We start from the raw sequence: 16,055 nt of genomic DNA, 5'->3' as shown, positions 1-16,055 counted from the left end.
AGGTCCAGAGAAGTAAAGATTGCATTGATTTTACAGAGCTAATCAGCAGCAGAGGTAGAAGAGCAGTTTTTATGTGAAATTAAATATAGCCCCAAATAATAACCATAAAATTATTTCAAATTTCATTGTTTTATTTCTATCTACAGCATACAAAGGGAAGCCGAGGCATCTTAAGTTTGGACTCAAAAGCCAAGGTCAATTTTCTAACATCTCCAAGCTTTTACTGTAAAGTGGGTGAGACCACCACCATTTGAGACCAATAAAAGATGCATGAGCATCCTTCCTCTGAGAGGCTGACAGACTTCTCAAGGGAACTGTCTTAACTGCTTCTTGAACTGGCACTGCTGTGTAATTTGGCTGGAGCTGAGGGAGCTGTCTCTTCAGCTCTGCCAGTCTCTGTAAGAACCGGAGGCCAGAGAGCTAAGGCAGGTTCTTGGTCACACGATTTTGGAATCTGATTGTTAGGGCAGTGGGTTACGTGGCCAATCCCTTCCTGGCTGCAAGGGTGAGGGGAGAGGACCAAACTTTACAGCCATATGTTTAAAACCTATAAATAAAACATCAAGGAAATCACTTGCATTTGTACAATTTCACCTAATCATCCTCTTTCTCCCCAAACTAAATTATATGCTTCCACTTCAGTTGAGGGCAGGGTGTTGCTCCAAGGTGCAAATTCTTAAAATAGAGCGAACAGAAGACGCAGTATGTCTTCTCTAGGTTAACCCTTTTGGCCCAGCCTGCTTCCTAGAATGCCATCAAACCTCTGAGTGTGCACTCAATATGTGTCACGACATCTGGGAGAGCCCTAAAGGGGACACAGGAATGCAGCTGGGGGACCCACCTATCCTTTTGCAGAACAGCAACGCCAACTTACCAACTGGATGGCTATCATTAACACAGTCTTCAAAGTAAAAGTTCGGTCACAGAGGTCAAACAAGTCCTCCAAGCTAGGGCCAAGGAGCTCCAGCACCATGGCGTTGTATTTTCCACATGGTCCAAAGTAATACACCTGTGGAAGACCTTCACCTGCAAGCAGAGGAGAAATAGGGTGTAGAGTGGGGGACACAAAACCCAAAATGTGAGACAGCTGCATCAGCACTGGGTAGATATAAAGAAAGTACAATTTGTGAGATTACCATTTTCTCCATTTTCTCTCAGTCACTCTTGGAGAACCTAAACTGAGCACAGCAGCTTCAAAGCGAACTAGTAACACGTAGGAAAGGTGAGTCATCACCTAATAGCCTCAAACAAGCAGCTATTTAATACCAGAGTGACAAAGGTATTCCCACTGCTACGGAAGACAGCGAACGGTCCCTGATCCATTACTGGATCAGAGCATAAACTATTCTTCCCCAAGGAGGCCCAAAAGTACACTAGCACAGAAGGTTAAAAGACAGGTCACTGAGCTCACAGGCCAGCCTAACAGGCCTTGTTGCATTAGCTGTTTTCATCTGCGCTCTCTATGCTAACTGCCAAAGCCACGTGGAGCTGTTTGCAACTGCTGCCCCAAGGAGAACTCAGACTGAAAGGTTGAGGTCACAGAGGGTACAGCCTGGCTCTCTTCTCACAGGGAGTCTCTGTAGTTTCCTGTTTTCTATCAGCTGGGGCAAAGTCAACAGACAGCATTTGGTTACTGGTAAGTAATTCTGAAAGGAAAAGGAAAAATAAAAGACAAGGCTGGGCTTTCCCTAGATTTGAAATTCATAGCTCTAAGATGCTAAAATCTAGACACTTTCTCACCTAAGTGTCAACTTGTGAATGAATTTCTCCCTTAGAGCGTATTGTAAATATGAGGCATTCAGTAAACGTGTGTTAAATGGCACCATGTGAACAGTGGATATGAATGAGACTACAGAACATTTTTAAAAAATCTGGTCTCATAGAGCAGAAACACTTCCATCTCACACATTTATGTATACCATGTTCTGCAGCTATATATGCTACAGATTACTACTTGCTTCTGCCTACAAGTTTTTTTTTTTTTTTTTTTTTTTTTTTTTTTTTAAGTTTATTTATTTATTTTGAGAGAGAGAGCAGAAGCAACGAAGGGGCAGAAAGAAGGAGAGACAGAATCCCAAGCAGACTCCGTGCCACCCGGATGCGGGGCTCGAACTCACAAAGTGTGAAATCATGACCTAAACTGAGATCAAGAGTCGGACGCTTAACCGACTGGGCCACCCAAGCGCCCCTACAAGTTCTTTAGACAACAAAATCTCTCCTTCTCATTCTTTTTCTATGTATAGATAGGAGATAAGCAGAGGTGATTCTACCTGCTATAATCTGAATGTTTGTGTCTCCCCATCATCCTTAAATTCATATGTTGAAAACCTAATGCCCAATGTGATGGTTTTAAGAGGTGGGCCTTTGGGAAGTGATTACATCATGAGGGCAGAACTCTTATGAATGAGATTAGTGCCCTTGTAAAAGAGACTGTAGAGAGTTCCCTAGCCCCTTCCACCATGTGAGGACACAGAACAAAGTCTGAAGAGGGTCTCCGCCAAAACCTGACCATGATGGCAACCAGATCTCTAGTCTGGAACTGTGAGAAATAAATTTCTGAGTTTATAAGCCACTCAGTCTACTGGTATTTTGTTACAGCAGCCCAAACAGACTAAGACAATATCTACTATTTAAACCTTTAACCCAAGATCCTTGTCCCCAGGATAAATCTTGTCTATCTGGAGTTGGTGTGTTTCGTTGCTATGATATGTGTTTAACTGTTTCATGTGCTACTGGAGTCTACCTTGTTCCTCTAGCTACTAAGAAACTTGAGTGTTTTAGTATGCTCCTCCCCAGCTTGTATCACCTAATACAGCATACTCTGCTCCTGTCAGCTCCATAAATATCCACTGAATTGTCCTTGTGGTTGTTTTGATTCTATCTCCAAAAGAAATCAGATTTAATTTAAAGTGTCTTTTATCTCCCTGTTGTTCTGAACTCATTCTTCAGTTTCTTTAAAATATACAAAACCTAACAGCTGTTCCTAATGAATCCTGCTGAAAAATCCAAAGCAGAACACCATTGTAGAGGATTACTGCTTTTACTAATCAGACATATGGTAGATGGTAGTTTGGGGATCTTTCAAATTTAAATGCTATATAATAGTTCTGATGTCACTAAAATTTGATTTTCCTAATATAAATATTATATTCTTTTTTAAAAAAGTAGTACATTCTTCAAAACAGCTGTGGCAGATCTGTTAGTTACCTGTCTAGTATCCATTCTCTTCTTCTTCATAACAAAACTTCTAATTACTGCAAATAGCCACCGGCCTGGTTGTAACTTTCTAGCTTCCTTTGATAACAACTATGACTAGTGAGACAGAATCAGAAATTGTTGGATGAGGTAGTTCTAGAAAAGCTCTTTCATGGGAGCTGACTCAAGTTGGAGGTATGCCCCGCTTTGATGATGGCTTAGGCTCCAGAAGCCATCTAGAACCATCAGACACCTTGTGGATATCAGAAAGTGGCAAGAATGAGTGGAACAAAAAAGAAAAAAAAAAAAAAACGTGAGTCCCTAATGGCTGTGAAGTAACCAATGTTGGACTTCCCTGCCCTTTTCTAATCCAAAAGAAAAATCAATCTCTATCTTCAGTAAACTGTTATCTGGACCTTTTTTCATGGTCAAATCTAATCATAATTAATAAACGTATTATTCTTTTAGTTGGATAAATTGCAAATCTGGGCACAAAATCCTCCTTCTGAAGTATAAGTAAGCTAAAAGTAAGGTCTGCTTAGATATATAATACTGACATAATTCCCTAGGCTTGCTTCCGATACTTAAAGATCGGTTTAAATGAGACAAATGATCATCTTGTTCTTGACAATCTTTAGTAATAAATCCAGGCATCTCTCGTCAGAAATTTCCACGTTTACGAAGAAGTCACAAAAGCATTCTGGGTGATGTCTGTAATTTCTACCTATGAGTTCTATCACTCATAACTCCACCCATAAGGAATCTACTTCTCCTACAAAGATGTGAGGCATTCCTGTTGGCTGCATTATTGCTCCTTGTATGAAATACCCTGAGACCTCACCATATCTTGGGGCAGGCTTTGAATGCTCAGGACAATTTTAGATTATTAAGTAGCTTTGAAGTTTTCTCAAAGATGGGACTAGTCTAACATGTTACTGGAGAAAAGGCTCAAATCAGTCTTCGATCTAGTATTTGGTTCTGCTAGCAACCCTGAAAATTCCTTCATGTCTCTGCTTTTTCATCTGTAAAGAGGAGAGGTTTGGACTGGTTTCCTCTTAAAACTAAAATTCTGACAATAGCTAGGGCTTCCTTCTAGCTACCTTCCAGGTTTCTCTTTGTACCTTCCAGGTTTCTCTTTGTAAAGCCACAGAACCTATATGAATGAAAGCGTGGCTCCAGGTTATACAGAATATGTGTGGTTCAAATTACAAAGTAAGTTGAGAGTGGTAGTCAACCAGAAGTGTGTCTATTAGAAACAGCACCAAAAATTTTTAAAAACAGATGCAGTGACATCACTTCAAAACTACTAAACCAGAACTTTTGGTAGCAAATGTAAGCACAGTTCCGCAAATGATTCTGAAGTGCCACCTCAGCTGGAAAGAGGGTTACTGGAGGGGTTATGGGAAGGGGGATGGGCTTAACTGGTAAGGGGAATTAAGGAATCTACTCCTGAAATCATTGTTGCACTATATGCTAATTTGGATATAAATTTTTAAAAAAAGCATTGCTATGTGTTATGACCAATATATTATTAGGACTCAGAAAACAGTCTCTTTCAGAAGTTCTTTCACATCAGAACATCTGGACTCAGTATCTTTTGACTGGAATCATTTTAAGGCTATTTAAAAGACTTGCCTGTTTAGTTTCTTAGGTATTACAGAAAATGTGCCAAATAGAAAAGTCTCTTTGGGAGACATAGCCATCATTTATTAGAACTATCTGTACAGAAAGATGCCCACGCAAGTTCCATTCTGTTCCTAGTTTTTCACATGACTGCCCATAAAGTGGCCAATGTTGGTGGTAAAAGATACAGACATAAGCCCACTTTGAAAGTCTGTGTCTTTGGTCAAAGATTAGCACACAGTAATGACTTATCCTGGGCTGCATTTAAATAAATCTATATATATATTTTTTATATATAATTTTATAATATATATTTTATATATAATTTTATATAATTATACGAGACAGAATGTGAGCAGGGGCGAGGCTGAAGGAGAGGGAGAAAATCTTAAGCAGGTTCCATGCTCAGCATGGAGCCTGACCCCACAATTCTGGTATCATAACCTGAACTGAAATCTAGAGTTAGACGCTCACCAACTGAGCCAGCCAGGCACCCCTCCTGGGTTGCATTTAAGTAAGAAATTCTATATATTCTATTTCACTCTTCTGCAGAGCCACGTCGAATCCACTGTTTATGAAATTTTTAATCAATCAATATTATACTGTGAAGTCCTTTAATAAGATAGGGGATGAGGACACAGCCTTAAATGCAACAAAAGCTATACATGTGGTAAAACGGTACTTACTAGAAGTAATTATGAGGTAATGGGAATGAAGTGAGAGAGGTGGGCAAGGCAGCTATGCACTGAATTCTTTGATCCATGGTATTTCAGAAACTAAGGTAGTTTTATAACTTCTCATCTGCTCTGGAAATAAATCACTAATAAGATCTCCCTCCTAAATCGGTCAACTACATAAAAGCCCAGGAATTAAAGAAGTAAATCCTGAATACCTTTCTTCTGAGAAATTTCTAATAGGTTTCATTAGATGTCCTTTAGCCACAGGTTATACCTCTCTCTCTTTTTTTAATGTGTATTCATTTTTGAGAGAGAGAGCGCGTGTGCCCACACAAGTGGGGGAGGGGCAGAGAGGGGGCAGACAGAGGTTCTGAAGCAGGCTCTGTGCTGACAGCAGAGAGTCCGATGTGGGGCTCAAACTCACAAACCGTGAGATCATGACCTAAGCCAAAGTCGGATGCTTAACCAACTGAGCCCCCAGGTGCTCCCCCAGGTTACATCTCTTACAAACCAAAACTGCAAGGTTATATATACCCTGCACTTGTTATCTTGTGTATTTTCGCAGGGTACTATGAAACAGCTTTCCCATCCATCAATAACATATTCTTATAAATCCTGCCAGACATGAGGCTCATACATACATCAAGTGGTACAGAACAGGAAGTGGGGTGGACACTACAGCTAATTTTCAGTCTGTCATAAATTTAACTTGGGTTAAACATACCAAATCAAGGATAATGGCTTCTTTATCATCCAAGCTGTTACCTAAAAATATTCCATAAAACTTTATGAACAGTAACTACTCTAAGTAGAGATATTTTTAAATGCACCTCAGGCTGAGAACTGAAATAGAACCACCCTGAAGCTTTTGGTAATTTGATCACATTATTGCTTAATAATTAGCCTTTGATTCTTTTTGAAAAACTAAATTACCTAGCTATGAAGCAAGTTCAAATAAATCTCATACCTACATTAATATCTGGATGTAAAAAATAACACCTTAATATTTCTTTAAAAGATAAGTATATGTTGGGGATGACTGTCTTCTGAAGTTAGGGCCAGTGAAAACCTTTAAGGACATAATGACTTTGGTAATTCCCTTCTTTTGTTTATACAGTTTTATTTTTAATATTTAAAGAAAATAGGACAGCTCTTCTTCAAAACTTAACTGTCCCATGGTAGTGCCTTCCAGCACAACTACTGAATGTTCCTTAGTGTCTCTGAGCCATCAAGGAATTACTATTCATACAGGGAAATACTGCATATGGGGAACGATCATCAGGATTAATGATAATATTAAACAAGTCCACTTAACAAGAAAGCAGAAAGAATAGGCAGATAAACAGGATGATATTCCATAGTTAGAAGTGAACAGGGAAAATAAAAGCATAGCCTTTAAAACTGAGAAAATAACTCTAGAAAAGCAATGCATTACAAAGATATGAAACAATACATGTATTTCTTTTTTTTTTCCATTTCTCGGACTCTGAAAAATGCCTCTTTATAATATGAACCAGTACACATATGACATCTACTCAAAATGCTGGCTTAATAAAAAACAAACAAACCCAGCTAGACCCAGAATTAAGGAATCAGAATTACTTTGTCCTATAATGAAAAATGTTTTACAATCATCTTGTTCACAGGCCTCTTGGGAACTTGACTATTGCTGGATATATGCTGCTAACATGAGATCAATTTGTATGTTGGGGAAGAGAAAGTGAGGAAAGGCAAGAGCAGACGAATAGTCTCACATTTCTGAGCCACAAAAAATTGAACTTTTAGAGTTTTTCTACCATATACACACAATTACCAAGGCCTTGAGCCACAAAGCATATTCAGAGTTTTATTTATCCAAAGGAGCCAGGAAAGAAAGCCTAAGGTAGGAGAAAAGATTTCTTCTCTATTAGTATCTGAGATAAAAACAATTTAAAAATGTGTTAGGTAGGGGTGGGAGATCTCTTCTCCTTCCAAAAAGACTAATTCAGCTCAGAACTGGTAAAAATTTATGACTGGGTGGCTCAGTCAGTTAAGCATCTGACTTCGGCTCCGGTCATGATCCTGTGGTTCATGGGTTCGAGTCCTGCGTTAGGCTCTGTGCTGACAGCTTGGTGCCTGAAGCCTGCTCCGGATTCTGTGTCTCTCTCTGCCTTTCCCTCGCTTGTGTGCTGTCTCTGTCTCTGTCTCTCTTTCAAAAATAAGTATATAAACATAAAAAAAATTTTTTTTTTTAATTTACGGGATAAAAACCTAGTCCCTGAAAAATCTCTGCTCTCTTTAGTACTGCATGCATTCACAGTTTCTGTGCTTTAGTTATAGAGACAGAATATCTATTGAGTTTCAAAAGCTAAAAAGAGATACACAATTCTTAACACACACCTGAACAACAATAATAAAATGTCAAGAAAGTTCTAGCAAGCACTTGAAAGGAATGAAAGAAAAAAATGAGGTCACTCAAAGAACAGTGAACTCCTTGACAATCCTGCCCCACTCCCATTATACTTTCTTTGTCCATGTGTCTGTCTTCCCTACTAACAGAAGACTGAAGGCAGTGACTATTATGTGTTAATTATGTTTGTATGTCAGTGTCTAGCATGGGTCCAAGCGCCTGGTAGATAAGGTCAGGATAAGTACTAAATAAATAAATAAGTAACAATTCAATGAAATGTCACTGAGAATCTGGAATGCACAATACCTACTTCAAAATGCTAAAACACACATATGTAAAGCAAAATAACTTAATCAGATTTTAAATGTGTGGTACATGCTAACACAGGTGATAGTAATGAGTAGTTCTTGTTTGAATTTCACAGGAATGATATTTAAAAAAATGTTCTGTTGGGCAAGTCGCTACTACGAAGATTCCACGTAACTCAGAGTTGTAATATTTCTACACTGACTTTCTTCTGTGTCTATTTTTCCATGATGGTTCTACACAGTCATCTGTAGTTTTACCTTGCTGTTCCACATGCAGGTGAACTATGTGGACCTATTCATTTTAGTTAACAGTACCAAAAGCTACACACTAACAAATGTAAATTTCTTCCCCTCTCTCAAAAAAGCAACTGCCCATCCAAATAGACCAAATGACCAACAAAATTAGTCATCTGAGTTGTCTAATGTGCAAAGGCAGTCTGAGGACATCTTCCTACCCTTTTCTTCTCTCTCCATTTATATATAGAGACAAATTCTTAACTTTGTTCCAGGCTAACCTGGAATTGCAGGGTCTTTTCTTTACATAAGTAGCCCTTTTCCATTTCACTTGGACCTCACAGTCGTCCTGTGAAGAAAACAAGAAAATACTAATAAACTCCATTTTACATATGAGATAGACACCCTGAGAGATGCTGTATGATCTGTCCTACATACGAGGCTACCCAAGTAATACAACCAGATCTCTCAACTCCAGATTCACCACTCTCTTCTTCCATTAAGCTGACTATATTCTCTGCCTCTGTTCTTCTTCCCTTTCATTCATGTGGTGGTCGAAGTTATTTTCTGTATTTCCTATCCTATCTCTTCCAAACCACATGCCTTTTTGGTTAACATTTAGTTTTTCTAGCAATTCTCTGTCACTCTTCTAGGATATAAATCCCCTGCTGTATTACACAAGCAGCTTCATCTGTCCTATTCATTCCCTGGGTTCCCATTATTTTTATATCAGCTCCATGAATACTATCTTTTCAGCTTTCCTATCATATGCCCATCTCTCTGCAGTTCTTGAGCTTTGTCAATTCCAGTCACCAGTACAGAATAAGGGTCACTTGGGGCATTATTTCTTAAATTATAAAAGTTAATATATACGCATTAAAAAAATCAAATATAATAACAAACCAAAAGCAGTACAGAAACATATGAAGAAAAAGTATTCACATACATAACAGACACATAATTAAGAATACTTTTCTGCAACTTCACTTTTAATTTAATCTTATATAGTAGACATTTTTTCTTGTCACCTCATGAATATACCTCATTTATTTATTTTTTTATTTATTTTTAAGTTTATTTTTGACAGAGACAGAGAGCACGCATGAGCTGGGGAGGGGCAGAGAGAGAGAGGGAGACACAGAATCCGAAGCAGGCTCCAGGCTGTCAGCACAGAGCCTGATGCGGGGCTCGAACTCACAAACCATGAGATCATGACCTGGGCCGCAGTCGGACGCTTAACCGACTGAACCACCCAGGCGCCCCTATACCTCATTTATTTTAATAGCTACATAGTATCTGACCCTATGATATATCATATTTGCTTAAGTTTTCCTGCAGATGGACATTTCGGTTGTATATTATTTGTTATTAGAAATAGATATGATAGTGAACATCTACTGCTTTTGCCTGGCCTGCATCCTCTTCCTCTAATAACATTTTACTCTTCTGGTGGGAAAGCACCATTTCTTTGATGTTATTTCATGTGGTTAAAGCAGGGTCAAGTCCTTTCCCATTGCCACCCCAAGGATATGACTCAAGCCAGGTTAATCAGAGTATTCTATTCCCCTGCCAGGAGGAATTGGGTCAAGGATGTGTGCTTGCTGGCACCTGGGTGGCTCAGTCGGTTAAGTGTCCGACCGGCTCAGGTCATGACCTCAGTTTGTGATTTCGAGCCCCATTTTGGGCTCTGTGCTGACAGCTCAGAGCCTGGAGCCTGCTTGGGATTCTGTGTCTCCCTCTCTCTCTCTGCCCACCCCCCACTTGCACTCTGTTTCTCTCTCTCTCAAAAATAAATAAACACTAAAAAAAATTAAATAATAAAAAAAAAGGATGTGTGGTTGACCCATGTCAGTACAGAGTCAACTCTAGGACTTTCGTGGAACTATAGAGAAGGAGGAACAATTCCTCCTCACCCCCTCCCTCACTGCTAAACTAGAAGGAGCTTAGCCTGAATGAAGCTGCCAGAGACTACCAAATGAAAATAGGGACTACCTATCTGAAACTCAAACACAGAAAAAGCAGAGCTGAGAGAAATGGAGACAGATAAATATGTCACATAAGCTGAAGCCCAGGACAGTGTTGGTCCTAAATCTGGCTGGCCTGCAGTGAGAATATTGCTGGATCTGTGAGCCAAGAAATTCTTCCCCTCTCCTCGCCCTCCCAAGTAAGCCTGAACTCTATCATCTGAAAATGAAAGAGTCTACACAAATATGCAGATAATATGGCAAAAAGCTTTGTGCCTACATTTTTGGGCATGACTGCAAATGTATCTTGAGGGTAAATTCCTTTAAGAGAATATGCTGAGTCAAGAGGCATGTGTATTGTACATTTCATTATATATTGCCAAATTGCCAGAGGTCTAAATCCTCGTTGGTCCCTCGTGTGTCTCTAGTCCTGGACCTATTTTCAATGTAAGTCATATTACTTAAAAATCTAGGCCCATGGAGAATTTAAAAATGCTTTCAGAACCTGCCTTGATCTATTATTTCCAAAGCCCCAGCTCGAGGTTATCTTCTCTCTTATATTTAGCCATAATGTGTCTGAAGGCAACTTTAAGCTTTGTATCCAAATTACCACTGATATTTCCAAGAGACTTTCCTACCCCATTATTTGTTCCATGCTACCATTATAAAATTTCCCTCAAAGCATACCTCTATCACAAGTTTATGAAGTGTTTTTATATAGGTTCTCCCATTTAATCCTAACAATTAGTACATATAGATATTACTATTCCCATTTTATAGGTAAGGTAACTGATCTGAAATGACTTGCTCAGGTCATGTAATGAGTGGTGCAGCCAAACCTAAACCCCCAGCTTCTGCCTCTAAGTCTTAGGCTCTTTTACTCTACTACAGGTACACATCTGTGCTCTAAGTTCACAGACATCTAAAGTGGCAGTAACTTCTACCTAGTCACATTTCTTAGAAAGGAGATTAACCCATTTTGTAAAGATTCAATAAAAGATTGCCTATATATGAACCTAATGGACAATCACAAAATACTAATGGTGTTGATACCTTATGAATTCAAGTAATAAAGAAAGAGTAATGTTTCCTTTATAAAAGCCCAGGTAAGGTTACATCAAGAGTGCATAAGTGCAGGGGTGTCTGGGTGGCTCAGTTGGTTAAACCTCCGACTTCGGCTCAGATTATGATCTCACAGTTCATGAGTCTGAGCCCTGCGTCGGGTTCTGTGCTGACAGCTCAGAGCCTGGAGCTTGCTTCAGATTCTGTGTTTCCCTCTCTCTCTGTTCCTCTCCTGCTCGCACACACTCTTTCTCTCTCTCTCAAAAATAAAGATTAAAAAAAAGGTTTTTTTAAGTGCATAAATAGTATTTTCCTAATAAAACAACTAAGGAGTCAATCTTTAAAAGAAGCCTATTAATAATTTAATACATCATTTAGGAATTCAGAAGGCAGCTTGGCATACACTTAGAATAACACAGAAAGTATAAAAAACAGATAAGCATTTGTTTTCATTAACCTTGGGCCCATGTAACAAACTGTTCCCAGAAGTTCTCTGATTAAAAAAACAAAACACACTAAGGCACACAGTCTAATCATAGCACAGAAGCAGAATGCCCCCTACTACTGAACTCTCTTAATATTGTAATACCATTCCTTAAGTATCAAAATAGCCCTGGGAGAGTAAAGAACCAAGTGTTACCCTCACTTTCTGAATGGAAGCACAGAGGTTAAGTGGCTTGCCACAGAACAACCAGTCAATGGAACAGATGCTACAGCCTGCCATTCTTTTTTCATTTGAGCCTTCACCCAAATATGTCTCCAGTAAGAACAGATGTGACCTGATGGAACATTCAAGATGACCTTATAATTCTGGTCACTGAGGAGGCATGCAGACTTACAAGGAAGAAAAGTGAACTCATTTTTCTTGCTGATTTTCAGCTAGTCTGAGGAATAAGTGCCATAATATTCCTTCTAGTTTCAAATTCAATTAAGTTCAAAGAGTCTGGTGGTCAGTCTGTGCATTCATCAAATACTACATGTGAGAACAGAGTGCTAGGGGAACAGTAAAGAGGGGCATCTAACCTTGACTGAATGGGATGGGAAAGGCTTCACAGAGCAGGGGCCGTGGGCTGAGTCTTGATGGTTAAGAGCCGATTAGGCTGGAGTGGAGAGAATGAATCGTACAGGCGAAGGGAGCATATAGGTAGCTAAAAGCAAAGAGGCAAAAGCTCTCTGAAATGAGAAAAACTAAGACTATTTTGCTCTCTCCCATAGCTTATTTTTCTCTTTTTAAATATTTATTTTTGAGAGAGAGGGAGACAGAGGGAGACACAGAATCCGAAGCAGGCTCCAGGCTCTGAGCTGCCAGCACAGAGCCTGAAACGGGGCTCAAACTCACAGACTGTGAGATCATGACCTGAGCCAAAGTCTGACGCTCAACCAATTGAGCCACTCAGGCGCCCCCAGAGTTTTTTTAAATTCTGAACCACCAGTTGGTTTAACAAATGTCCTTAAAAATTATGGCAGAGGTCATTTATAAAGTTGAAAAGGCAGAGATAGCTGAGTAAATAAAAAGATCATAGGAATAAAGGAAAAATAAGGATTTTATCTGAATATTATATACCTATATTACCTTAGTACATCTTTAATAATAGTTTCACAGGAAGTATTTTAAGTATACACTAGGAACACACCATTGCATTATAGAGCACGAACAGAAATACAATGCAAGCCATGAATGAGAACCACGAATTTGATTTTAAATTTTCTAGAAGCCACATTTTTAAAGAGGTGGAAAAAAAGAATTAGGTGGAATTAAGTTTAATAATATATTTTATTTAAGTCCCATCCAAAATATCAACACTTCAACATATAATCAATTTAAAAATTACTGTGGTATTTTACATTCTTGGCGGGGGAAGGGGGGGACTAAATCTTTGAAATTCAGTGTGCATTTTATACTTCCAGCATATTCGATTACCTATAAGTGCTAATTCAGGTGCTTCATAGGCACATGTGGCTAGTGGCTCAGCTCTGTAAGGAGTTTTGAGAGATATAAGTGAGGTTGGTTTAGGTACAGAAGAAATGGTGCAGAAAAGAGGTTCGATACTTAGAAATCTGCATCACCCCAAACAAGGAGGCTTCTTTACTTCTGAAGCCTACAACTCTCTCCTTCCTCTCAACTCTTCAGAATAGCTGTTTCTGCTCGAGTGTTCTCACTTTTAGAAAATAGTTAAGGGCAGTGCCTACTCCTGTTCACCACTGTATCCCCAGGGCTTAGCTTAGAATAGTACTTATCCTAAGTGGGATGCTCACTGAATACTTCTTTAATAAATGCACGAACAGACACATAGCTGCCTCTGGGCTTTAGCTTATTTTGTACTTGGAAGCCTTTCCTTACTCTTGTATTTGAACATGTCCAAGTAAATCATACCTCTTTTTGAAAGTTCAGCCCCTAGCTACCACCCTTTCTATAAAGCCTTCCCTGTTTCCCATAATTAGTAGCCATTTCTCCCTTCAGAATTTCTGTATCATTTTATCTGTAGTCCCTTAAAAAAACCCTAACATTCCACTGTTTTTGTTTGCATTATAATTATTCATATACATTGGTGAGCTCCTTGACAGTTACACAACAATACCTCATGATAAACATACTGGAAGCTCAACAAACATTACATATTCTTCTCCTCTAGTTTCTTGAAGGGCAGAGACCATACGACCCATAACTCTATGGCCCTCAAACCTCTCAGTATAGTGCTCTGGACACAGCTGATGCTCAGCTTCATCTCCTTGCATTATGACTACAGTAATTATTAGTACAAGATTGCTATAGGCTGGTAAGAATGATGAATTAAACCAAATGAAATATAAAGAAAGAGGAAAATGTAGGGAAAAATTAAAACTGTCAGACTATTGAAAGCACAAAAGAGTACAGAGCTGACAAACTCTTAAATGGGAAGAATATAAATTACTTGCTTATGAGTTGTTCAAAGATGACAAATACAATTGGTCACAAATGTTAAAAAAATGTTTGTGTTGGTTTTTGTCTTAAGCATGTTTTATAGGTAAGTTATATTCTACAAATACTAACGGGCTTAGTTAGCAACTGGATTACTATTCTGAAAGGAGATACAAGGACTTATCTATCTTTTGTAGCCTATTATTGGAACTTAAAGAAAATATTCTCTTTCACCAATGACACTGACAGACACTGGAAAGGAATTTAAGGTTTCTTAAAAAAATTTTTCAAGTTCACTCATTTTTGAAAGAGAGTGAGAGAGTGAGCAGGGGAGGGGCAGAGAGAGAGAGAGACACAGAATCCAAAGCAGGCTCCGGGCTCCATGCTGACAGCTCAGAGCCCAATGCAGGGCTCGAACTCATGAACCCAAGGTCATGACCTAAGCCAAAGTCGGACGCTTAACTGACTGTCACCCAAGTGACCCCAGAATTTGTTAAGTTTTAATCCAAGACAGTAAATACATGCTTCCACCTTCTTGTAACTCAAAGGAATAATTCACGTCAGTGATTCATCTCTTTCATTCCGTAGTATTCCACAGCTTTGAGGATGTTACGAAATGTTACTTTTCTTCTTAATTGTTAAACTTGACAAATTGTGAATTAGGAGGGGATGGTGCCTGAGGGCTGTGGCCAGTCCTGTGATGGTCTCTAGCCCTTAGTTTGGGCTGAAACTTCTCCTGCCTGTGTCCTCCTTAAAAAAGCATTCTCTATGGGCAATCACTAAGCCATTCTTAATGACTGAAGAATGGTTGTGAGGATACTGAAGGAAGAGAAACATTCAGGTACATAGCAAAAGAGGTGTGAATAAAGATAGAAAAGTAAAGTATGAGCTAGAACTGAAGGAGAAAATGGCATCAGAAACTTCAGGTTCTGGGTCGATTTATAAGCAAGCTTCTATTGACTGATCAACTTTTCCTCAACCTTCACCCGTATAAGCATTGTATGAATTTTCTGCAGCTGATCACAATTCTCCAGATCATTCCACTTACATATAAGTTACTTGGGTCTATTTTTGGAAACTTGCCTTCTATTTTTTCATCAAGTTCCTTCTATTTTTTCATCAAGTTCCTTAAAAGAAGACAAAATCTAAGTAACAAGTTCTGTCTTCAGACTGAACAAGTATCTCTAGCAGTTCTGCATTTTGTAAAACAACGCACCAAAAGGTGTTAGTACTTTGTGTTACTGTGAGGTGTGTGCAGGCCAATTGCTATAATAAACTCATAACATTCTGTTTGCAATTAAAGAGATTACTGGCACAACAAGTCTTCACCAGTAAAATGTTTAAAATCAAAGCCCCCCCACCCCAACCAGGAGGGAGTGGGACAGATCTTATATACGTAATTAAAGGTAATTACTCAAAATGCTTCATGTGATTTAGAGATATTTTAGAATTTTAAGGGGCAAAGAAGGGCTACATGGGGTTTGACTCTAACAGATAAGCAAGTGTCTTACAGCATTACATATAAACTTTTCTGCTTTTACTTCACTATACCACAGGGCACACTGTTAGCCATAATATGAGAAACATCCCAATTCTCTAAACTATGAAAAACACACACAAAGGATATACAATGATTGAATTTATCCTAGTCCAGAAGTGTACCAAATGCTGTGCTTCAGAAATAACAGTTCCCTTTGTTCCGCT

The 16,055-nt window shown here is 38.9% G+C and overlaps 1 protein-coding gene across 24 annotated transcripts in view; it reads right to left on the bottom strand.

Annotated features, from left to right (window-relative positions):
- CSNK1G1 (casein kinase 1 gamma 1) overlaps window positions 1-16,055 on the bottom strand; it is a 173,684-nt gene that overhangs the window by 47,671 nt on the left and 109,958 nt on the right. For all 24 annotated transcript variants that reach the window (XR_006218573.1, XR_006218574.1, XR_006218575.1 and 21 more), the window contains one exon: window positions 875-1,026. Coding sequence is in view for 18 of the 24 variants with exons in the window: in XM_042988658.1 (XP_042844592.1) it covers window positions 875-1,026 (152 nt within the window). In the remaining 6 variants the exon portion in view is untranslated. The remainder of the gene's footprint in view (window positions 1-874; window positions 1,027-16,055) is intronic.

Source organism: Panthera tigris, chromosome B3 (genome assembly GCF_018350195.1).
Source record: "Panthera tigris isolate Pti1 chromosome B3, P.tigris_Pti1_mat1.1, whole genome shotgun sequence".
NCBI lineage: Eukaryota > Metazoa > Chordata > Mammalia > Carnivora > Felidae > Panthera > Panthera tigris.
The sequence above is the reverse complement of the archived record's forward strand: the minus strand, read 5'-3'. Positions and strand labels throughout refer to the sequence as shown.